The sequence below is a fragment of the Ranitomeya variabilis genome, chromosome 4 (genome assembly GCF_051348905.1).
Source record: "Ranitomeya variabilis isolate aRanVar5 chromosome 4, aRanVar5.hap1, whole genome shotgun sequence".
Classification (NCBI taxonomy): domain Eukaryota; kingdom Metazoa; phylum Chordata; class Amphibia; order Anura; family Dendrobatidae; genus Ranitomeya; species Ranitomeya variabilis.
In genome coordinates, this window is record NC_135235.1 from 640,507,046 (window position 1) to 640,533,255 (window position 26,210).

Sequence of the window (26,210 nt, forward strand, 5' to 3'; positions counted from 1 at the left end):
CAAATACTCGGAGATCATCCGAGCATGCTCGGGAAAACCCGAGCAACGAGTACACTCGCTCATCACTAGTACTGACAGGAAAAAAGAAAAAAAAGAGAGAATCCGAACATTTGATCCAAGATAATACAGGACAAGAAAGTAAAGAGTTAAAATACCTTTATTGACAAAAGTGGTCAAGGGTAACACCACATACAAGAGGTGCCCGCACCGTTAAAGTAAACAACCAATAATGTATATAATAAAAATAAATTAAAAAGAAGCAACTTCCCAGGTAACAATACGTATAATCTACTGAAATCATACATTTATATCTCATGTTATAATGTATCAAGAATATATATATATACATATCTATATAAGCAAAATATATATATACTAGATGGTGGCCCGATTCTAACCTATCGGGTATTCTAGAATATGCATGTCCATGTAGTATATTGCCCTGCCCACATAGTATATTGCCCAGCCCACGTAGTATATTGCCCAGCCCACGTAGTATATTGCCCAGCCACGTAGTATATTGCCCAGCCACGTAGTATATTGCCCAGTGACGTAGTATACAGCACAGAGCCACGTAATATATTGCACAGCGACGTAGTATACAGCACAGAGCCACGTAGTATATTGCCCAGCCACATTTGGCCAGTCACATAGTATATTGCCAAGCTACGTAGTATATTGCCCAGTAACTTAGTATATTGCCCAGTGACATAGTATACAGCACAGAGCCACGTAATATATTGCACAGCGATGTAGTATACAGCACAGAGCCACGTAGTATATTTCCCAGCCACGTAGTATATTGGCAAGTCACATAGTATTTTGCCAAGCTACGTAGTATATTGCCCAACCACATAGTATATTGCACAGCAACATAGTATACAGCACAGAGCCACATAGTATATTGCCCAGTGACGTAGTATACAGCACAGAGCCATGTAGTATATTGCACAGCGACGTAGTATACAGCACAGAGCCACGTAGTATATTGCCAGCCACGTAGTATATTGGCCAGTCATGTAGTATATTGCCCAGCCACGTATGTCACAGGTTAAAAAATAAACATATACTCACTTTCCGAGAGCCCCTTGTAGTTCTGTCGTCTCCTTCTCGCGCAGGCACGCAGGACCTGTGATGACTTCGCGGTCACATGACCGTGTTGCGGTCACATGACCGTGACGTCACGGCAGGTCCTTCTCACGCAGGTGCGCAGGACCTGTGACGACGTCGCGGTCACATGACCGTGACGTCATGGCAGGTCCTTCTCGCAGACCATTCTTGCCAACGGAACCTGCCTCTTGCATGGACCGGTCACCGGACCGTCGCCAGGAGCGGGAAAGGCGGCGGAAGGTGAGTGTATAATGATTTTTTATTTTTTTTATTATTTTTAACATTAGATGTTTTTACTATTGACGCTGCATAACGCGGTCCGTTACCGCTGGCATTAAACCTGTGTGAGCGGTGACTGCGGGGATTATGGAGCGGGCGCCGGGCACTGACTGCAGGAGAGTAGGGAGGGACTAATCGGACTGTGCCCGTCGCTGATTGGTCGCAGCAGCCATGACAGGCAGCTGGTGAGACCAATCAGCGACTTGGATTCCATGACAGACTGAGGCCGTGACCAATGAATATCCGTGACAGAAAGACAGACAGACAGAAGGACAGACATAAGGACGGAAGTGACCCTTAGACAATTATATAGTAGATAAATTCAAAAAATATATATATCATACAGTGCACCTCAGATATGAGTCTCATCAGGATTACTTCCACCCTTGGTGGTTAAAGTCTGGTGACGAGGGTCTGAATTCTGCTCGGACCTTACTTTGTCTGGCCCCTTATCCATCATGAAAAGTTTGGGGCATCGGTGCAAATGCTTTCCTCCTCTAGATACTGTGGTTCTTCGGAGCATACCTCTGATGCCCATGGAATAGAATGTGTGAACAGCTCCGCAGAATAGCCCATCTGTTGTTCCCCACAATAAGTTGATCGTTTGGAAATTTGTGACGCAGGGGAAAACAAGGTTGATTGGTGTGCTCCCTCTGAGAATTGTACTGTGTGTGATGTCAAGAAAGAGGAGGAGAGGCCACTTAATGCAGCGCTTGCCATCCACTGGAGAACATGCTTTTTCTGAGCCTCATCTGCACGACGTACCGCTGTGTGGCTGCCAAAGAAAGAGAGTCAAGTAGGTCGGCCAGTAACAGATGTTGTCAGTGGTCTTTGGATAGGACGAGATGTGGTGTTTGTTCAGTTGAGCTTTCATTAACATTAACACCTTACCCAAGTACACGTCGAACACCAAGCCTATTCCCATTCTCACAACGACCTTGATTTTTTTAAGCTAACTGGGCCTCGTGGCTGCACCCAAATATTAGGCCTAATAATTTTTAAGTGGAAATTTGGCCTTCTGATTGGCCACTGAAACATAGTTTTATCACAATCGATTTGGATTAGCTAATTGGGCCTCATGGCTGCTGCCCAATATTAGGCCTAATGATTTTTAAGTGGAAATCTAGCCTTCTGATTCAGATTTCAGCAGCAGCACTAGCGCAGGAGCGACATCTCTGCACTGTGACACTGTGACAATGGCGCCAGCAAAACAACATATTCACATGTGACTTTGGCAGCCAATCACATAAGACTTTATGTCATGACATTGTGGATGGTTTCTGAGTCCTGATTGGCGGCCGGAATCAACATACATAAAGTTAAGGGGGAATAAAAAGAGCGCGCTGCTCCTCTAACCTCTCCACCCCACCTTCCCTCATCAAACATCTCCCCTTGCCCCCTGCCGCTCATCATACATCACCACTATCCTAGCCAAAGTAATAACAAAATCATTAGTGAAAATGCATAGATTAACCGAACTTAGAGTAAAAATCCTTGTGACACAGAACATGAATCCGAATATGCTACGTTCATGCCAAATTTGAGATTGGTGAGCGTTTTCCGAACAAATTCACTCATTTCCATTACTGACTTCCCCGGTCCTACTGTCCCGATCTCTGTGGATGTATAACTTTATGTCTTGTTTTTATGGAATATTTAAGAAAGTTTCAGATAATTTAGATTTTCCTTTTAGATTTGTTCTGTGTTTTTGGTGCTGGATTGGAGATATTATGTGATAAATCTCTGTATGTGACTATAATGGGACTGTGTGTTATACCGGGGGGCAGGATGGGGCCATAACTGGATATAATGATCATATGATGCCGGTAACAGCTCCGGAGATTTCTTACATAGGATCTTTATGATGTTATGTTGTCATCTACTCTCCATTCAGGTCCTTACAATATCGGATCCTTTCAGTGGAGATCTATATAAGAAAATTTTCCTGATTGACCTGTCAAGGACGGATAGGAACATGAACAAGATGGCGGCGAGGATGTTAGACCTCACCCTAGAGATGCTCTTCTGGCTTACTGGAGAGGTGAGAGATTCTGATGACATCACATTACATCATTCTCATTTATTGGAATAACAGATGGACAGAAATGAAGAGGTTAGGACTCTGGAAATGTCTGTAGTGAGATTTATTAATGTGTCTCTTCATAACTAGGATTACATATTAGTGAAAACCCCTAGTGAGCGCTGTCAGGCCCCTCTGTCTGAGGGATGTGAAAGACCCCTGGGCCCAATCACGGGGCCTTCACCTCATCCCCTGATACATGAGGATATCAAAGACCCGAAGATCCTACAACTCACCTACAAGATGATTGAGCTGCTGACTGGAGAGGTGACAGTGCTGGGAATGCGGGAACATTATACAGAAACGCTATGAAGGGATCGGGGTGATGATGGTACCATTATATGTGTCAGGTTCCTATAAGGTGTCAGGATGTCACCGTCTATTTCAGCATGGAGGAGTGGGAGTATTTAGAAGGACACAAAGATCTGTACCAGGACGTCATGATGGAGGTTCCCCAGCCTCTCACATCACCAGGTAATAGACAGGACTAAATACACACGGCCTATAATTATCTGTGTGAAAAGAATGAAATCAATTCCAGTATGTGTTTTCTCCAGTTCTATCCAGTAAAAGGACAACACCAGAGAGATGTCCCCGTCCTCTTCCGCAGGAAAGTAAACAAGAAAATCCCAATGTCCCTCAGCATCATCAGGTAGATTAAGACAAGGTGCCATTAAATCTTCCTTATTATGTGTAGAAGGTCTTGTGTGCAGTCCTCTTTTATCCACCAGTATTATAGTCTGAATGTATAACTTATTAGAGACACATCCCTCTTCATGGGTGGAAATTTGACTTGTGACCCTGAAGTGCAGCAGGGAATAATATGAAATGATCTGTTTTGGTGTGAATCCACACAAAAATGGGATAATCGAGCGATCTGAGTAACTTTGAACAAGTCAAGGTAATTTCAGACACTGCTAATCTGATGAGGTTTTTACGTACTATACTGTCTGGAGGATACTGAGATTGTTGTGATTGAGAAAAAACATCCATTGAAAGTGGAATCGGTTGACAAAAATAACTCCTCGAGCAATATATCAAGAATCATTCAGAGTAACAGGTGGTGCACCGTGATGTAAATTGCAGCTGAATACAATGACGATGTTCAACTAATGTGTCTGAACTGTCATTTCTTAGCACAGATGGGCCATAACAGCAGACAAAACGGGTAAACAGGAAAAAATTAAATGAGCAAAAGAGAACAGAAATTATATCACTGAACAGTGGAAAACATTGTCTGATCAGATGAATCCAGATTTGTTCTGAACCAGGAGGATCAGAATTTGGCACATTCAGCATGAATCTGTGTATTCTTCCTATCAGGTGTCAACATTTTGAGGCTGGTGGAGGTAGAGTGATTGTGCAGAGAATGTTTTAATGGCAAATTCTGGATCCTCTGATTACTGTAGATGGATGTTCTACACTAGAGCTTACAGTAGAAGGACAATGCACCATGCCACAAGAGTCGTATAGTCATGAAATACTTCCCCGACCTTTATATTCTCCTGGTCTTAATCAAATAGAGCATTAAGGAAGGATGTAGAATCGGTTGTTTAGGGCATGTCAGTGCCTCCATCTAATTTGTGGTAACTACTAGAAGCTGTCCTATTGACATGGACCAATATTCCTGCAGAACTATTTCATCATCTAGTGGAATCTGTGACAGGATGATTTGCTGAGGTTGTGAAGCTCCAATTTTCTACTAGATGTTACTAATAATGTGGTCATTCGATGTATGTTTAATACTTGGTGGACATGAGAGGATAAAGCTAATCATAGACATTAGATGTTGTCTGGATCTTCACACAATTTTCTGGTTATGAAGACTGCTGGCTAGAATTAACCCGTTCCCGACCTGTGACTCCACCTAGGCGTCATGAAAGTCGGTGCCAATCCGACCTGTGACGCCTATGTGGCGTCATGGAGGGATCGCGTCCCTGCAGATCGGGTGAAAGGGTTAACTCCAAATTCACCCGATCTGCAGGGACAGGGGGAGTGGTACTTTAGCCCAGGGGGGGTGGCTTTGCCCCCACGTGGCTATGATCGCTCTGATTGGCTGTTGAATGTGCAACAGCCAATCAGAGCAATTTGTAATATTTCTCTTATGAAAAGTGGTGAAATATTACAATCCAGCCGATGCTGCAATATCATTGGCAAGGCTGGAAACCCTGATCTGCCCCCCCCCCACCGCCACCGATCTCCTCCCCAGTCCTCCGTCCTGTGCTCCGCTCCCCTCCGTCCCCCTGTCCGCTCCCCCATCCTCCTGTCCTCTCCCCCCGTGCTCCGATCCCCCCCTCATACTTACCAAGCCTCCCGATGTCCGTCCGTCTGTTCCATGGGCGCCGTCATCTTCCAAAATGGCGAGCGCATGCGCAGTGCGCCCACCGAATCTGCCGGCCGGCAGATTCGTTCCATGTACATTTTGATCACTGTGATAAAACCTATCACAGTGATCAAAATAAAAAAAAATGGTAAATGAACCCCCCTTTTATCACCCCCATAGGTAGGGACAATAATTATATGAATAAAATATATTTATAGGGTTAGGGTAAGGCTATGTGCACATGTATTCTGGTCCTCTGTGGATTTTTCCGCAGCGGATTTGATAAATGCGCAGTGCAAAACCGCTGCGGATTTATCGCGGATTTACCGTGGTTTTTCTGCGGATTTCACTGCGGTTTTACAACTGCGGTTTTCTATAGGAGCAGCTGTAAAACCGCTGCGGAATCCGCAGAAAGAAGTGACATGCTGCGGAATGTAAACCGCTGCGTTTCCACGCAGTTTTTTCCGCAGCATGTGCACAGCGTTTTTTGTTTCCCATAGGCTTACATTGAACTGTAATCTCATGGGAAACTGCTGCGGACCCTCAGCGTTTTCCGCAGCATGTGCACATACCCTTAGAATTACGCTATGTGCACACGGTGCGGATTTGGCTGCGGATCCGCAGCGGATTGGCTGCTGCGGATTCGTAGCAGTTTTCCATCAGGTTTACAGTACCATGTAAACCTATGGAAAACCAAATTCGCTGTGCCCATGGTGCGGAAAATACTGCGTGGAAACGCTGTGTTGTATTTTCCGCAGCATGTCAATTCTTTGTGCGGATTCCCCAGCATTTTACACCCGTTCCTCAATAGGAATCCGCAGGTGAAATCCGCACAAAAAACACTGGAAATCCGCAGGTGAAATCCGCACAAAAAACACTGGAAATCCGCAGGTAAAACGCAGTGCCTTTTACCTGTGGATTTTTCAAAAATGCTGTGGAAAAATCTCACACGAATCCGCAACGTGGGCACATAGCCTTAGGGTTGGAATTAGAGTTGGGGTTGGATTTAGGGCTAGAGTTGGACATAGGGTTAAGATTAGGCTTGTGGTTAGGGTTATGGTTAGGGGTGTGTTGGGGTTAGGGTTGTGGTTAGGGGTGTGATGGGGTTAGGGTTGTGGTTAGGGGTGTGTTGGGGTTAGGGTTGGGATTAGGGTTAGGGGTGTGCTGGGGTTAGGGTTGTGGTTAGGGTTATGGCTAGAGTTGGGATTAGGGTTAGGGGTGTGTTTGGGTTAGTGTTGGAGTTAGAATTGAGGGGTTTCCACTGTTTAGGCACATCAGGGGTCTCCAAACGCAACATGGCGCCACCATTGATTCCAGCCAATCTTGCGTTCAAAAAGTCAAATGGTGCTCCCTCCCTTCCGAGCCCCGACAAGCGCCCAAACAGTGGTGTACCCCCACATATGGGATACCGGCATACTCAGGACAAACTGGGCAACAACTATTGGGGTCCAATTTCTCCTGTTACCCTTGCGAAAATAAAAAATTGCTTGCTAAAACATAATTTTTGAGGAAAGAAAAATAATTTTTTAATTTCATGGCTCTGCGTTGTAACTTCTGTGAAGCACTTGGGGGTTCAAAGTGCTCACCACACATCTAGATAAGTTCCTTGGGGGGTCTAGTTTCCAAAATGGGGTCACTTGTGGGGGGTTTCTACTGTTTAGGCACATCAGGGGCTCTGCAAACGTAACATGATGCCCGCAGACCATTGCATCAAAGTCTGCATTCCAAAATGTCACTACTTCCCTTCCGAGCCCCGACGTGTACCCAAACAGTGGTTCCCCCCACATATGGGGTATCAGCGTACTCAGGACAAACTGCACAACAACTATTGGGGTCTAAGTTCACGGCTCTGCGTTGTAAACTTCTGTGAAGCACTTGGGGGTTTAAAGGGGTCACCGCACATCTAGATTAGTTCCACGGGAGGTCTAGTTTCCAAAATGGGGTCACATTTGGGGGAGCTCCAATGTTTAGGCACACAGGGGCTCTCCAAACGCGATATGGTGTCCGCTAACGATTGAAGCAAATTTTTCATTCAAAAGTCAAATGGCGCTCCTTCCCTTCCGAGCCTTGCCGTGTGCACAAACAGTGGTTTACCCCCACATGTGAGGTATCGGTGTACTCAGGAGAAATTGCGCAACACATTTTAGGATCTATTTTATCCTTTTGCCCATGTGGAAATGAACAAATTGAGGCTAAAAGAAATTTTTTGTGAAAAAGTACTTTTTCATTTTTACGGATCAATTTGTGAAGCACCTGGGGGATTAAAGTGCTCACTATGCATCTAGATAAGTTCCTTGGGGGTCTAGTTTCCAAAATGGGGTCACTTGTGGGGGAGCTCCAATGTTTAGGCACACAGGGGCTCTCCAAACGCGACATGGTGTCCGCTAAAGATTGGAGCCAATTTTTCATTGAAAAAGTCAAATGGCGCTCCTTCCCTTCCGAGCCCTGTCGCGCGCCCAAACAGTGGTTCCCCCCCACATATGGAGTATCGTCGTACTCAGGACAAATTGTACAATAACTTAGGGGGTGCAGTTTCTCTTTTTACCCTTGGGAAAATAAAAAAATTGTTGCTAAAAGATAATTTTTGTGACTAAAAAGTTAAATGTTCATTTTTTCCTTCCATGTTGCTTCTGCTGATGTGAAGCACCTGAAGGGTTAATAATCTTCTTGAATGTGTATTTGAGCACCTTGAGGGGTGCAGTTTTTAGAATGGTGTTACTTTTGGGTATTTTCAGCCATATAGACCCCTCAAACTGACTTCAAATGTGAGGTGGTCCCTAAAAAAAATGGTTTTGTAAATTTTGTTGTAAAAATGAGAAATCGCTGGTCAAATTTTAACCCGTATAACTTCCTAGCAAAAAAAAAATTTTGGTTCCAAAATTTTGCTGATGTAAAGTAGACATGTGGGTAATGTTATTTATTAACTATTTTGTGTCACATATCTCTCTCGTTTAACAGAATAAAAATAAAAAATTTGAAAATTGCGAAATTTTCAAAATTTTTGCCAAATTTTCATTTTTTTCACAAATAAACACAAAAATTATCAACCTAAATTTACCACTAACGTGAAGCCCAATATGTCACGAAAAAACAATCTCAGAACCGCTAGGATCCGTTGAAGCGTTCCTGAGTTATTACCTCATAAAGGGACACTGGTCAGAATTGCAAAAAAACGGCCAGGTCATTAAGGTCAAAATAGGCTGGGTCATGAAGGGGTTAAGAGCCAACAGTCTGGATTTATACAAGAGACCTGCAGCTATGTGATGACTGTTGCTGTCATGTCATTTGTGAACGTCATGTCAATGTTTTATATTTTTTTATTTTCTAAATCATTTCTAACAACTTCTCCATCTGTCTGTGACTTTTACAATATTTGTTTCAGGGTGAAGATCTGCCCCATATTAATACTACAGAGACATATGTGAGGGGGGATGAGTGGTGTAAAGAGGAGATTCCTACAGATAACCACACAGGTGAGTAGTGACCACTAAATGCCGAGAAGTCACAAATTCCTCTGTCAGTGGCTGCTTCCGTATTAGGTTCAAATTTTGTGTTTTGTTTACATGGTTTTTTATGTGGGTTTATAGATCCAGATGAAATGCTTAAACGGAAAAAAAAAATTGTTACACTATTTTGCGTGGTCTTCTCTGTAGAAGTGATCATTTGTATTCACAGCCCTAACACTGGACACTGTGGTTAGTGGATGTCTTTTAATTTATGTTTCACAGTTCCAGGGATTCCAAACTCTCGACTGATATGGAGGGCAGAAACATTACCAGTGAGCCGCAGGCTGCACTGTTCTGTCCAAGATCATTTTATCGGGGGTCTTTTTAGGGTCTAAAAACGTGGAAATCGATGGGAACAGTGCACAACTGACATGTGAACATCATGGGGAAGACCCCTGGAAGCATTTCTGACTCCCAGGTCACTGCTGTGAACAATGTTATCAGAGTCTTACGCCACTTTTCCAGGCGCACAATAAAACATATCATACCTCCCAACTTTAGAAGAAGGGAAAGAGGGACAAAGTTTGCGCGCGCCTCGGCGAATTTTACGCCACACCTCTGACCAAACCATTTCACAATTAGTCACACCCATATCCACGTCCCAACCACACCCATTTAGCACTGCTGATCACAATGTTTCATAAACAATTATAAACAAAAAAATATGGTCACACATGATTATCAATACTGTATAATGGCCACACATGATGCTCCATAATGTATAATGGCCACACATGATGCTCCATAGTGTATAATGGCCACTCATGATTCTCAATACTGTATAATGGCCACACATGATGCTCCAAACTGTATAATGGCCACACAGTGCTCCATACTGTATAATGGTGACACATGATGCTCAACACTGTATAATGGCCACACAGTGCACAGCCCTTGTTCACTTTTATAAGAGTCAGCCTGTCAGCCCACAAACAGATGAGGTTTGTGACGAAGGTGCCCCACTTTAAATTATCTGGCCTTTTTTTTTTTTAAACAGCAAAAGAGTGTGAATAACTCGGCTATGACACAGCAAAAAAAGTTCAATGGAGCCTAAAAAATGCCCCAATTTTTATCCCACAGATAGGTGAGGCATGTGACGGAGATACCAGACGTTAAATTATTTGGCCTGTATTTTTTTACAGCAAAATTGTGTCAATAAAGAAGCATAGCAAAAAAAATTAAATGGAGCCCTCAAATGGCGCAATATTTAGCCCACAGATAGACGAGGCGTGTGACGAAGTTACCCCACTTTAACAGCTTCACCCCTGAAGCTTTTTTCGGTTTTGCGTTTGTGTTTTTCTCATTCCTTTTTCCCAGAGCCGTCAATATGGCCGTATGAGGGCTTATTTTTTGCGGGACGAGTTGTACTTTTGAACGACACCATTGGTTTTACCATGTGTAGTAGAGGGGTTACAAGGACACTAAACTTCAGGAGGGCACATTTCCAACGGATGAGAGATGATCTTGGTGCAATTAACTGGGACGATATCCTGAGACATAAAAATACACAAAGAAAAAGGGAGACATTTATTAGCATCATGGATAGGACCTGTGCACAGTATATACCGTATGGGAATAAACATACTAGAAATAGGATGAAACCAATATGGCTAAATAGAGCTGTAAGGGGCGCAATAAGTGACAAAGAGAAAGCATTTAGAGAATTAAAGGAAGTAGGTAGTGAGGAGGCATTAAATAAATACAAAAAATTAAATAAATTCTGTAAAAAGCAAATCAAGGCAGCAAAGATTGAGACAGAGAGACTCATTGCCAGAGAGAGTAAAAATAACCCCAAAATATTCTTTAACTATATAAATAGTAAGAAACTAAAAAATGATAGTGTTGGCCCCCTTAAAAATAGTCTGGGTGAAATGGTGGATGAGGATGAGGAAAAAGCCAATATGCTAAATGACTTTTTTTCATCAGTATTTACACAAGAAAATCACATGGCAGACAATATGATCAGTGATAACAAATATTCCGCATTAAATGTCACCTGCTTAACCCAGCAGGAAGTATGGCGACGTCTAAAAATCACTAAAATTGACAAATCTCCGGGCCCGGATAGGATACACCCCCGAGTACTGCAGGAATTAAGTACAGTCATTGATAGACCATTATTTTTTAATTTAAAGACTCCATAATAACAGGGTCTGTACCACAGGACTGGCGTATAGCAAATGTGGTGCCAATATTCAAAAAGGGGACAAAAACTAAACTCGAAAATTATAGGCCAGTAAGCTTAACCTCTACTGTGGGTAAAATCCTGGAGGGCATTCTAAGGGATGCTATACTGGAGTATCTGAAGAAGAATAACCTCATGACCCAGTATCAGCATTTGTTTACTAGGGACCGTTCCTGTCAGACTAATCTGATCAATTTCTATGAAGAGGTGAGTTCCGGACTGGACCAAGGGAGCCCAGTGGATGTAGTGTATATGGACTTTTCAAAAGCTTTTGATACGGTGCCACACAAGATTGATACATAAAATGAGAACAATGGAGATAGGGGAAAATATGTGTAAGTGGGTTAAGAGCTGGCTCAGGGATAGGAAACAAAGGGTGGTTATTAATGGAGCACACTCGGACTGGGTCGCGGTTAGCAGGAGGGGACCACAGGGGTCAGTATTGGGCCCTCTTCTTTTTAACGTATTTATTAATGACCTTGTAGGGGGCATACAGAGCAGAATTTCAATTTTTGCAGATGACACTAAACTCTGCAGGGTAATCAATACAGAGGAGGACAATTTTATATTACTGGATGATTTATGTAAACTAGAAGCTTGGGCTGATAAATGGCAAATGAGCTTTAATGGGGATAAATGTAAGGTCATGCACTTGGGGTAGAGCAAATAAGATGTATAATTATGTGCTTAATTGTAAAATACTAGGCAAAACAATCAATGAAAAAGACCTGGGTGTATGGGTGGATGACAAACTCATATTCAGTGGCCAGTGTCAGGCAGCTGCTACAAAGGCAAATAAAATAATGGGATGTATTAAAAGAGGCATAGATGCTCATGAGGAGAACATAATTTTACCTCTATACAAGTCACTAGTTCGACCACACTTAGAATACTGTGCACAGTTCTGGTCTCCAGTGTATAAGAAAGACATAGCTGAACTAGAGCGGGTGCAGAGAAGATTATTAGAGGACTGGGGGGTCTGCAATACCAAGATAGGTTATTACACTTGGGGCTATTTAGTTTGGAAAAACGAAGGCTAAGGGGTGATCTTATGTTAATGTATAAATATATGAGGGGACAGTACAAAGACCTTTCTGATGATCTTTTTAATCATAGACCTGAGACAGGGACAAGGGGGCATCCTCTACGTCTGGAGGAAAGAAGGTTTAAGCATAATAACAGACGCAGATTCTTTACTGTAAGAGCAGTGAGACTATGGAACTCTCTGCCGTATGATGTTGTAATGAGTGATTCATTACTTAAATTTAAGAGGGGACTGGATGCCTTTCTTGAAAAGTATAATGTTACAGGTTATATACACTAGATTCCTTAATAGGGCGTTGATCCAGGGAACTAGTCTGATTGCCATATGTGGAGTCGGGAAGGAATTTTTTCCCCCAATGTGGAGCTTACTCTTTGCCACATGGGTTTTTTTTTGCCTTCCTCTGGATCAACAAGTTAGGGCATGCTAGGTTAGTCTATGGGTTGAACTAGATGGACTTAAAGTCTTCCTTCAACCTTAATAACTATGTTACTATGTGATCTACTAGAAAACGGGAAAAAAAATCCAAGTGCAGTGAAATTGCAAAAAAAAAGTGCAATCCCTTGCTTGTTTTTTTGTTTGGCTTTTTTTGCTAGGTTCACTAATTGCTAAAACTGGCCTGCCATTATGATTCTGCAGGTCATTACAAGCTCATGGACACCAAACATGTCTAGGTTCTTTTTTATCTAAGTGGTGAAAAAAAATTCCAAACTTTGCAAGGAAAAAAAATTACACAATTTTCCGATACCCGTAGCGCCTCCATTTTTCGTGATCTCGGGTTGGGTGAGAGCCTGTTTTTTGCGTGCCTAGCTGATGTTTTTAGTTATACCATCTCGGTGCAGAAATGTTCTTTGATCGCCCGTTATTGCATTTTAATGCAATGTCGCGGTGATCAAAAAACGTAATTCTGGCGTTTTGACTTTTTTTATTACTACACTGTTTAGTGATCATTTTAATCCTTTCTTTTTATTGATAGATCGAGCGATTCTGAACGCTGCCATACCAAATATGTGTAGGTTTGATTTTTTTTATTGTTTTGTTTTGAATGGGGCAAAAGGGAGTGATTTAAACTTATATATTTTTTATTTTTTATATTTTTAAAAACTTTTTTTTTACTTTTGCCATGCTTCAATGGTCTCGATAGGTGACTAGAAGCTGGCACAACTCGGCTCAGCTACGTAGAGACGATGTTCAGATCACCTCTATATAGCTGAATTGCTGACTTGCTATGAGCGCCGACCACTGGGTGGTGCTCATAGCAATCCGGCACTGACAATCATAGAAATCTCAAGGAGACCTCTGGTTGTCATGGAGACGAACCGATGACCGCCGATCATGTGACGGGAGTCACAGGTGCGCGTATTTTTGACCCGATGGCCGAAAGCGAGATTTAAATGCTGCTGTCAAAGTTTGACAGCGACATTTAACTGGTTAATAGCTGCGGGTGGATCGTGATTCCACCCGTGGATATTGCGGGCGCATGTCACTTGTTCAAAACAGTTGACATGTCCCGATAAAGATGTGGGCTCACAGCCCAATCTCCAAACCTGAACCCCATTGAAAATTTCTGGAATGTAATCAAGAGGAAGATGGATAGTCACAAGCCATCAAACAAAGAACTGCTTAAATTTTTGTATCAGGAGTGGCATAATGTCACCCAAAAGCAGTGTGAAAGACTGGTGGAAAGCATGCCAAGACGCATGAATGCAGTGATTAAAAATCATGGTTATTCCATAAAATAATGATTTCTGAATTCTTCCTGAGATAAAACATTAGTATTGTTGCTTCTAAATGATTAAGAACTTCTTTTTTTTGCATTATTTGAGGCCCGCAACCAATGCTTTTTTTTCATTTTGACCATTTCTCATTTTCAGAAAATAAATACAAATTTTATTGCTTGGAACTTCGGAGACATGTTGTCAGTAGTTTATAGAATAAAAGATCAATTTACATTTTACTCAGAAATATACCTATAAAAAGAAAAATAAGACAAATTTAAAGTTTTGCAGTGGTCTCTTAATTTTTGCCAGAGCTGAAGAATATGGCCGGGGTCACACATGCGAGTTTTACGTACGTAAGAGCGCAGAAACTACGTCCGTAAAACTCGCATAACATACGGCACAATTATTCTCAATGGGGCTGCTCCTATCAGCCGTATTTTACGGTTCAGTATTATACGGCATGCTGCGTTTGTCAGCGTATTGCGCAAAAAAATCGCCAATGAAAGTCTATGGGGGCGAGAAAAATACGGATTCCACACGGACCAGCAGTGTGACTTGCGAGAAATACGCAGCGGTGTTAGTGAAAAGTCGGTAATTCAATTGCCGGCTTTTCATTTCTCCTGCACAAACCCGACATGATATGAGACATGGTTTACATACAGTAAACCGTCTCATATCCCCTTTTTTTTTGCATATTCCACACTACTAATGTTAGTAGTGTGTATGTGCAAAATTTCAGCGCTGTAGCTGCTGAAATAAAGGGTTAAATGGCGGAAAAAATTGGCGTGGGCTCCCGCGCAATTTTCTCCGCCAGAATGGTAAAGCCAGTGACTGAGGGCAGATATTAATAGCCTAGAGAGGGTCCATGGTTATTGGCCCCCCTGTGGCTAAAAACATCTGCCCCCAGCCACCCCAGAAAAGGCACATCTGGAAGATGCGCCTATTCTGGCACTTGGCCACTCTCTTCCCACTCCCTGTAGCGGTGGGATATGGGGTAATGAAGGGTTAATGCCACCTTGCTATTGTAAGGTGACATTAAGCCAGATTAATAATGGAGAGGCGTCAATTATGACACCTATCCATTATTAATCCAATTGTATGAAAGGGTTAATAAACACACACACATATGATTTAAAAGTATTTTAATGAAATAAACACAGCGGTTGTTGTAATAATTTATTGCTCTCTTAATCCATTTCCAGGCCCTCGCTTGGCAAAATAATAAACGCACAAGATACATACCTTCTGATGTCAGATCACTTCCCACGATGTAATCCATCTGAAGGGGTTAATTATTTTACAGGCACGAGCCCTGCTAATGCACTCGCTCGTGCCTGTAATTCCCCGGCGAATGAATGAAATGTAGGTCATTGACCTACATTTCCTTCAGTCGCGGTGATGCGCCCCCTGGTGGATGTCCTCATATGACCTGGAGCGTGGGAAAAAGTTCCCAGGCTGCAGTTCATGAGAACATCCAGCAGGGGCGCATCACCGCGACTCAATGTAAGTACAGATCTAGCTTTCCTTTCAGCACCCGGGGATTACAGGCACGAGCGAGTGGTTTATCGCAGCTCGTGCCTGTAATATTAGTTAACCCCTTCAGATGGATTACCTCGTTGGACGTGATCTGACATCAGAAGGTATGTATCTTGTGCGTTTATTATTTTGCCAAGCGAGGGCCTGGAAATGGATTGAGAGAGCAATAAATTATTACAACAACCAGCATTGCCGGAATATACAGGTTTCATTGCCGACGTTTTGAACAGCCACAAAGAACAACGCTGGAAGGCAAGGGACCGGGGGAGCGTCTGACAAGCGCAGTGCGCATGCCCAGGAACCCCAGCCCCGCACTGTGCATAATGAATAACACAGTGCGGGGCGGGGATTCAGGAACAGGGTGGGCACACTGCGCGCACAGGCGCAGTCAGGCACCCGGCATCTGAGATGTGACTGACAATGAACACTGCGCAGGCCCCAGGCAGGCACGCACAGCGCAGGCGCCGGATTTAAGAAGCAACAGCGCGCAGGGGGCGGCGACCATCGCCCCTGAAGAGAAGAGTGACGGCAGTTGGGAGATTCATAGAAGACGCTTCGGACCGCCTCCAGATACTATATCTGGTATTTGTGGCCAATTTTTAAAACGCTTTTTTGAGGTAATAAATGAATCAAAAACTAAAAGAGCCACCTTGTTAGACTGCAGCATTACTGCTGCACAAGGTGGCTCTTTTAGTTTATAACGGCTGGAGGGGGGTGACAGTGGCCCTTTAAAATGACATTGCAATCATATAGCAATCGCACTGCATTCTGATGTAAATCGGATGCTGGGTGTGAAAAATCGGATTGTGCTCTCATAAAAAAACGCATTACACTCGCATGACACTTGCACTAGACTCGTCCGACTCTCCTACATCAAAATCGGAATGATTTTAAAATCGCTAGTGTGTCTCCAGCCTTATACTAACAGACAGCCCACAGCCAAAAGTCTGGTTAATAAAAAACCTATCATAGGAAAATCCCTGGGGCTATCATAGTGACATTGCACACAAAAAGGAGAAAATTGCCATTAATTATGTTAGTGCTTACCCATGATGGAAGTAATTGAGATGCCACGGAGCCAGGCACACCCCATTGACGCGTGATTCGCGTTAGCTTTATCAAAAAAGGAATGAGAAAAGATTCCTTGCACCAGCATTTTATAGTAGGACTCATTATGCGGCCAGGGTCGCTATGTCTCCCGCAGACTGAGATGCCTCTGGAGTGCATTGCAGTTACAGGCATAGCTGTGATTGCAGTGCAAAATAAAAGTAAGTCTAGCAAGCTATTTGCCCAAGGCAGATTTAAGAAAACCCGGCATGGGCTTTTATTTTTGGAGCGAACTACAGGATGGTAGTGGAGCAGTTTGCTCCCTCCAGGCCGGGTCTTATAAGTGGCCCATCGCCACAAATTTCATTTAAAAAACCCTGCAGCAAAAGGTTAGGTGTGTTAGTCTTGGTTTGCAAACTTGCAGAGCAGGTGACTCTGCAAGGCTCAGCCTGTGTGAGGTAACACAGAGCCAAGCGAAGCCAATTGGTCTGTCACACCTCAGCTTAGCATGGTGGTGCAGTCGCCCTCGGCAACCGGTCTCGGATACGGACTGTCTTCATTCCCGGCTGCGATCTGGAGGATACCATTTGTTTTCCATTTGTGAGTACGTTGGACATTAAAGATACTTTGTTTTTGAACTTTTCCTGTGGTCACTGCCTGTTTGTCACACTGCACCAACCTGTTGCACTACAGTGGGTTATTAAAATGTGTTTGAGTTACATTTAAAAATTGACATTAAAAAAAGCAGACTTTTATGGATCCGTGTGCATCTCTAGATTTGCATCACGGTCGATTTCAGGAATTGCCTTATATTATACGTAACATCCTGGTCCTATAACTAGGACAGAATATGCAGGAAGAATTGGACTGCTGAGGATGGGATAACATAATTTTTTTCTGATGAAACCCCCTTCAGACTTTATGGGTCATCTGGAAGAATGATTGTCCGGAGAAAAATAGGCGAGCGCTACCATGAGTCCTGTGTAGTGTCAACGGTAAAGCATCCTGAGACCATTCATGTGTGTTATTGCTCTTCATCCATGGAGGGGTCTCGCGCAAAATTCACTTCTGTAAATAAAGAATTGGATGTAAAAATCCTCCAAGAGCAACTTCTTCCAACCATCTAGGAACAATTTTGGTTAAGAACAATAATTGCTTTTTTCAGCATGATGGAGACCAGGCCACAAGACAAAAACGATATCGGAGTGTCTTGTTGAACAAAACATTGAAATTTTGGGTCCATGACCAGGAAACTCCCAAGATCACAATTCCATTGAGAACCTGAATTCAAACCTCAAACACAAGTGGACAACCAAAAACACAGAAATTGTAGTAAACACCAAGCACTGATTTAGATAAGAACGCCTCATCATCAGTCAGGATTAGGGAAAAATGCAGAATACTGGAAATATAAGGGTCAACACCATAAATAATGAGCTTTTTCATAAACTTGATGTAATTATTACAAGTTTAACCCCTTAACGACCAGAGGTATTTTTGGTTTTGCATTTTCATTTTTTGCTCCCCTTCTTCCCAGAGCCATAACTTTTAAATTTTTCTGGTCAAAATGGCCATGTGAGGTCTTGTTTTTTGCAGGACGAGTTGTACTTTTGAACAACACCATTGATATTAAACCCTTCACAACCTGTAAAGACACGTAGGCATCATGAAAGTCGGTGCCAATCAGACCTGTGACGCCTATGTGGCGTCATGGCAGGATCACACTCCTGCAGGTCAGGTGAAAGGGTTAACTGACATTTCACCCACCGTGCAGGTACAGAAGTAGTTGTACTTGATCCCAGGGGGGGTGGCTACGCCCCCCAGTAGCTACGATCGCTCTGATTGACTGATTCACTTTCAACAGCCAATCAGAGCAATTGTAATATTTCACCAATGAAAATTGGTGAAATATTACAATCCAGCCATGACCGATGCTGCATCGGCCATGGCTGGAGACCGCGATCTGCCACCGCCACCGATCTCCTCCCCTCCGTCCTCCATCTTGTCCTCCGCTGCCCTCCTCTCCCCTCTGTCCTCCCATCCGCTCCCCCCACGGTCCAATCTCGCTCCCCCCGCAGTTCGATCTCACCTCCCCGCGGTCCGATCTCACACCCCCCCGTGGTCCAATCTCACCCCTCCGTACCTACAGAGTTCCGGTGTCCCTCTGGGTGTCCGTCCGTCTTCTCCATGGGGGCCGCTATCTCCAAAATAGCGGGCACATGCGCAGTGCGCCCGCCGAATCTGCTGGCCGGCAGATTCATTCCAGGTACATTTTGATCACTGTGATAGAACCTATCACAGTGATCAAAATTAAAACAATAGTAAATAACCACCCCCTTTATCACCCCCATAGGTAGGGGAAATAATGAAATAAAGAAAATATATTTACTTTTATTTTTCCACTAGGGTTAGGGTTGCAATTAGGGTTAGGGTTTCAATTATGGTGAGAGTTAGGGTTAGGGTTGCAATTAGGGTTGTGGTTAGGGTTAGAATTAGGGTTAGGGTTGCAATTAGGGTTAGGGTTGCAATTAGGGTTAGAATTAGGGTGGCAATTAGGGTTGTGGTTGCAATTAGGGTTAGGGTTAGAATTAGGGTTAGGGTTGCAACTAGGGTTGGGATTAGAATTAGGGTTTCGGTTAGGGTTAGAATTAGGGTTAGAATTATGTGCACACGGTGTGGATTTGGCTGCGGATCCACAGCAGAATGGCCGCTGCGGATTCGTAGCAGCTTTCCATCACGTTTACAGTACCATGTAAACCTATGGAAAACCAAATCCGCTGTGCCCATGGTGCGGAAAATACCGCACGGAAATGCTGTGTTGTATTTTCTGCAGCATGTCAATTAGTGTGGATTCCGCAGCGTTTTACACCTGCTCCTCAATAGGAATCCTCGGTTAAATACGCACATAAAACACTGTAAATCCGCAGGTAAAACGCAGTGCATTTTACCTGCTGATTTTTCAAAAACGGTGTTCAAAAATCAGCACACGAATCCGCAACGTTGGCACATAGCCTTAGGGTTAGGGTTGGAATTAGAGTTAGTGTTGGGATTAGGGTTAGGGTTGGAAATAGGGTTAAGATGAGGGTTAGGTGTGTGTTGGTGTTAGGGTTATGGTTAGGGTTGGGATTAGGGTTAGGGGTGTGCTGGGGTTCGGGTTGTGGTTAGGGTTAGGGTTGGGATTAGGGTTAGGGGTGTGTTCGGGTTAGGGCTGTTGTTAGGGGTGTGTTGGGGTTAGAGTTGTGATTAGGGTTATGGCTAGAGTTGGGATAAGAGTTAGGGGTGTGTTGGAGTTAGTGTTGGAGTTATAATTGAGGGGTTTCCACTGTTTAGGCACATCAGGGGTCTCCAAACGCGACATGGCACCACCATTGATTCCAGTTAATCTTGCATTCAAAAATTCAAATGGTGTTCCCTCCCTTCCGAACCCCGATGAAGAAATTGAGGCTAAAATATTTTTTTGTGAAAAAAAGTACTTTTTCATTTTTACGGATCAATTTGTGAAGCACCTGGGGGTTGAAAGTGCTCACTATGCATCTAGATAAGTTCCTTAGTGGTCTAGTTTCCAAAATGGGGTCACTTGTGGGGGAGCTCCAATGTTTAGGCACACAGGGGCTCTCCAAACACAACATGGTGTCCGCTAACGTTTGGAGCTAATTTTTCATTCAAAAGTCAAATGGCGCTCCTTCCTTTCCGAGCCTTGCTGTGTGCCCAAACAGTGGTTTACCCCCACATATGAGGTATCATCGTACTCAGGAGAGATTGCCCAACAAATTTTAGGATCAATTTTATCCTGTTACCCATGTGAAAATGAAAAAATTGAGGCTAAAATAATTTTTTGGTGAAAAAAAGGACTTTTTCATTTTTAAGGATCAATTTGTGAAGCACCTGGGGGTTCAAAGTGCTCACTATGCATCTAGATAAGTTCCTTGGGAGTCTAGTTTCTAAAACGGGGTCACTTTTGGGGGAGCTCCAATCTTTAGGCACACAGGGGCTCTCCAAATGCGACATGGTGTCTGCTAACGATTGGAGCTAATTTTTCATTCAAAAAGTCAAATGACACTCCTTCCCTTCCAAGCCCTGTCGTGCGCCCAAACAGTGGTTCCCCCCAACATATGGGATATCGGCGTACTCAGGACAAATTGTACAACAACTTTTGAGGTCCAGTTTCTCCTTTTACCCTTGGAAAAATAAAAAAAATTGATGCTAAAAGATCATTTTTGTGACTAAAAAGTTAAATGTTCATTTTTTCCTTCCATGTTGCTTCCGTTGTTGTGAAACACCTGAAGGGTTAATAAACTTCTTCAATGTGGTTTTGAGCACCTTGAGGGTGCAGTTTTTAGAATGGTGTCACTTTTGGGTATTTTCAGCCATATAGACCCCTCAAACTGACCTCAAATGTGAGGTGGTCCCTAAAAAAAAGTGGTTTTGTAAATTTTGTTGTAAAAATGAGAAATCGCTGGTCAAATTTTAACCCGTATAACTTCCTAGCAAAAAAAAATTTGGTTTCCAAAATTGCGCTGATGTAAAGTAGACATGTGGATAGTGTAATTTATTAACTATTTTGTGTCACATAACTCTCTGGTTTAACAGAATAAAAATTCAAACTTTGAAAATTGTGAAATTTTCAAAATTTTCACCAAATTTCCAATTTTTTCACAGATAAATGCAAAAATTATCTACCTAATTTTATGACTAACATGACGCCCAATATGTCACGAAAAAACATTCTCAGAATAGCTAGGATCTGTTGATGCGTTCCTGAGTTATTACCTCATAAAGGGACACTGGTCAGAATTGCAAAAAATGGCTAGGTCATTAAGGTCAAAATTGGCTGGGTCATGAAGGGGTTAACATATCTTGTACTGGAAAATTTAAAAAAAAAATGTTTTTTGCTTTGTTTTTCTACTATGTTCACTAAATGCTAAAACTGACCGTCCATTACGATTCTCCAGGTCATTACGAGTTCATAGACACCAAACATCACTGCAACCAGCAGGAAGTATGTCGGCGTCTAAAAATCACTAAAATTGACAAATCTCCGGGCCCGGATGGGATACACCCCCCGAGTACTGCAGGAATTAAGTACAGTCATTGATAGACCATTATTTTTAATCTTTAAAGATTCCATAATAACAGGGTCTGTACCACAGGACTGGCTTATAGCTGGAGCTTTGTGTTTGCTGCATGGGTTTTTTTTGCCTTCCTCTGGATCAACATGTTAGGCTATGGGTTGAACTAGATGGACTTAAAGTTTTCCTTCAACCTTAAGCACTATGAAACATGTCTATGTTCTTTTTTACATAAGTGGTGAAACAAATTTCAAAATTTGTTAATAAATAAATAAATAAATAAATAAAAAATTGCGTCATTTTCCGATACCCGTAGCATCTCCATTTTTCATGATCTCGGGTTGGGTGAGGGCTTGTTTTTAGTGCGCTGAGCTGATGTTGTCGTGGCGACCCAAAAAAATGTAATTCTGTCCTGAGTTTTGACTTCTTTTTCTTGCTATACCGTTTAGTCATCTGGTTAACCCCTTTACCCCCAAGGGTGGTTTGCACGTTAATGACCAGGCCAATTTTTACAATTCTGACCACTGTCATTTTATGAGGTTATAACTCTGGAATGCTTCAACGGATCCCGGTGATTCTGACAATGTTTTCTCGTGACATATTGTACTTCATGGTAGCGGTAACATTTCTTTGATATTACCTGTGTTTATTTGTGAAAAAAATGGAAATTTGGCGAAAATTTTTAACATTTCGCAATTTTCCAACTTTTGAATTTTTATGCAATTAAATCACAGAGATATGTCACACAAAATACTTAAGTAACATTTCCCACATGTCTACTTTACATCAGCACAATTTTGGAACCAAAATTTTTTTCTGTTAGGGAGTTATAAGGGTTAAAAATTGACCAGCAATTTCTCATTTTTACAACACCATTTTGTTTTAGGGACCACATCTCATTTGAAGGCATTTTGAGGGGTCTATATGATAGAAAATAACCAAGTGTGACACCATTCTAAAAACTGCACCCCTCAAGGTGCTCAAAACCACATTCAAGAAGTTTATTAACCCTTCAGGTGTTTCACAGGAATTTTTGGAATGTTTAAATAAAAATGAACATTTAACTTTTTTTCACAAAAAATTTACTTCAGCTCCAATTTGTTTTATTTTACCAAGGGTATCAGGAGAAAATGGACCACAAAAGTTGTTGTACAATTTGTCCTGAGTACGCCGATACCCCATATGTGGGAGTAAACCACTGTTTGGGCGCATGGCAGAGCTCGGAACCGAAGGAGCGCCATTTGACTTTTCAATGCAAAATTGACAGGAATTGAGATGGGACGCCATGTTGCGTTTGGAGAGCCACTGATGTGCCTAAACATTGAAACCCCCCCACAAGTGACACCATTTTGGAAAGTAGACCCCCTAAGGAACTTATCTAGATGTGTGGTGAGCACTTTGACCCACCAAGTGCTTCACAGAAGTTCATAATGCAGAGCCGTAAAAATACAAAAATCATATTTTTTCACAAAAATGATCTTTTCGCCCCCAACTTTTTATTTTCCCAAGGGTAAGAGAAGAAATTGGACCCCAAAAGTTGTTGTACAATTTGTCCTGAGTACGCTGATACCCCCATATGTGGAGGTAAACCACTGTTTGGGCACATGGGAGAGCTCGGAAGGGAAGGAGCGCCGTTTGACTTTTCAATGCAAAATTGACAGGAATTGAGATGGGACGCCATGTTGCGTTTGGAGAACCCCTGAAGTGCCTAAACATTGAAACCTCCCACAAGTGACACCATTTTGGAAAGTAGACCCCCTAAGGAAGTCAACTAGATGTTTTGTGAGAGCTTTGAAAAAAAAATTTGCACAAAAATAATTTTTTAGCCCCCAGTTTTGCATTTTTCCAAGGGTAACAGTTGAAATTGGACCCAAAAAGTTGTTGTCCAATTTGTCCTGAGTACGCTGATACCCCATATGTGGGGGGGAACCACCGTTTGAGCGCATGGCAGAGCTCAAAAGGGAAGGAGCGTCATTTGGAATGCAGACTTAGATGGATTGGTCTACAGGTGTCATATTGCGTTTGCAGAGCCCCTAATGTACCTAAACAGTAGAAACCCCCCACAAGTGACCCCATATTGGAAACTAGACCCCCCCAAGGATCTTATCTAGATGTGTTTTGAGAACTTTGAACCCCCAAGTGTTTCACTACAGTTTATAACGCAGAGCAGTGAAAATAAAAAATACTTTTTTTTCCACAAAAATTATTTTTAGCCCCCAGTTTTGCATTTTTCCAAAGGTAACAGGTAAAATTAGACCCCAAAAGTTGTTGCCCAATTTGTCCTGAGTACGCTGATACCCCATATGTGGGGGGAACCACCGTTTGAGCGCATGGCAGAGCTCGGAAGGGAAGGAGCGTCATTTGGAATGCAGACTTAGATGGATTGGTCTGCAGGTGTCACATTGCGTTTGCAGAGCCCCTAATGTACCTAAACAGTAGAAACCCCCCACAAGTGACCCCATATTGGAAACTAGGCCCCCGAAGGAACTTATCTAGATGTGTTATGAGAACTTTGAACCCCCAAGTGTTTCACTACAGTTTATAATGCAGAGCCGTGAAAATAAAAAATCTTGTTTTTCCACAAAAATTATTTTTTAGCCCCCATTTTTGTATTTTCCCAAGGGTAACAGGAGAAATTGGACTCCAAAAGTTGTTGTCCAATGTGTCCTGAGTACGCTGATACCCCATATGTTGGGGTAAACCCCTGTTTGGGCACACGGGAGAGCTCGGAATGGAAGGAGCACTGTTTTACTTTTTCAACGCAGAATTGTCTGGAATTGAGATCGGACGCCATGTCGCGTTTGGAGAGCCCCTGATGTGCCTAAACAGTGGAAACCCCCCAATTATGACTGAAACCCTAATCCAAACACATACCTAACCCTAATCCCAATGGTAACCTTAACCACACCCCTAACCCTGACACACCCCTAAACCTAATCCCAATCCTATTCCCAACCATAAATGTAATCCAAACCCTAACTCTAACTTTAGCCCCAACCCTAACACTAACTTTAGCCCCAACCCTAACTGTAGCCTTAACCCTAGCCCCAACCCTAACCCTTGACCTAACTCTAACCCTAGCCCTAACCCTAACTTTAGCCCCATCCCTAACTGTCGCCTTAACCCTAGCTCCAACCCTAACCCTAGCCCTAACCCTTGCCCTAACCCTAGCCCTAACCCTAGCCCTAACCCTAATGGAAAAATGGAAGTAAATACTTTTTTTAATTTTTCGCTAACTAAGGGGGTGATGAATGGGGGTTTGATTTACTTTTTATAGTGGGTTTTTTAGTGGATTTTTATGATTGGCAGCCGTCACACACTGAAAGACGCTTTTTATTGCAAAAAATATTTTTTGCGTTACCACATTTTGAGAGCTATAATTTTTCCATATTTTGGTCCACGGAGTCATGTGAGGTCTTGTTTTTTGCGGGACAAGTTGTTGTTTTTATTGGTGACATTTTCAGGCACGTGACATTTTTTGATCGCTTTTTATTCTGATTTTTGTGAGGCAGGATGACCAAAAACCAGTTATTCATGAATTTCCTTTGGGGGAGGTGTTTATACCGTTCCGCGTTTGGTAAAATGGATGAAGCAGTTTTATTCTTCGTGTCAGTACGATTACAGCGATACCTCATTTATATCATTTTTTTATGTTTTGCCGCTTTTATACGATAAAAACTATTTTATAGAAAAAATAATTATTTTTGCATCGCTTTATTGTGAGGACTATAACTTTTTTATTTTTTCTTTGATGATGCTGTATGGCAGCTCGTTTTTTGCGGGACAAGATGAAGTTTTCAGCGGTAGCATGGTTATTTATATCCATTTTTTTGATCGCGTGTTATTCCATTTTTTGTTTGGCGGTATGATAATAAAGCGTTGTTTTTTGCCTCGTTTTTTTTTTTTTTTTTTTTTTTTACGGTGTTCACTGAAGGGGTTAAATAGTGGGACAGTTTTATAGGTCGGGTCGTTACAGACGTGGCGATACTAAATATGCGTACTTTTATATTTTTTTTATTTAGATAAAGAAATGTATTTATAGGGACAATATTTATTTTATTTTTTTAATTTTTTGGGGGGATTTTTTTTATTTTTTTTTACACATGTGAATATATTTTTTTTTTACACTATAACATTGCCCCGGGGGGGGGGGGGGGGCATCATGTTATAGTGTAAGATCGCCGATCTGACACTTTGCTGTATACTGTATCAGATCGGCAATCTGACGTGCACACCTCCTGAAGGCTTCCTGGCGCCTGGTCTGAGCAGGCGCAGTGAAGCCACCTCCCTGCAGGACCCGGATGCCCCGGCC

General features: G+C 42.5%; 1 protein-coding gene across 1 annotated transcript in view; it reads left to right on the forward strand.

Annotated features, from left to right (window-relative positions):
- LOC143767370 (uncharacterized) overlaps positions 1 to 26,210 on the forward strand; it is a 53,178-nt gene that overhangs the window by 21,726 nt on the left and 5,242 nt on the right. The window contains exons 2-6 of the mRNA XM_077255657.1: positions 3,284 to 3,430; positions 3,560 to 3,736; positions 3,820 to 3,943; positions 4,027 to 4,121; positions 9,175 to 9,265. Coding sequence (XP_077111772.1) covers positions 3,284 to 3,430; positions 3,560 to 3,736; positions 3,820 to 3,943; positions 4,027 to 4,121; positions 9,175 to 9,265 — 634 coding nt within the window. The remainder of the gene's footprint in view (positions 1 to 3,283; positions 3,431 to 3,559; positions 3,737 to 3,819; positions 3,944 to 4,026; positions 4,122 to 9,174; positions 9,266 to 26,210) is intronic.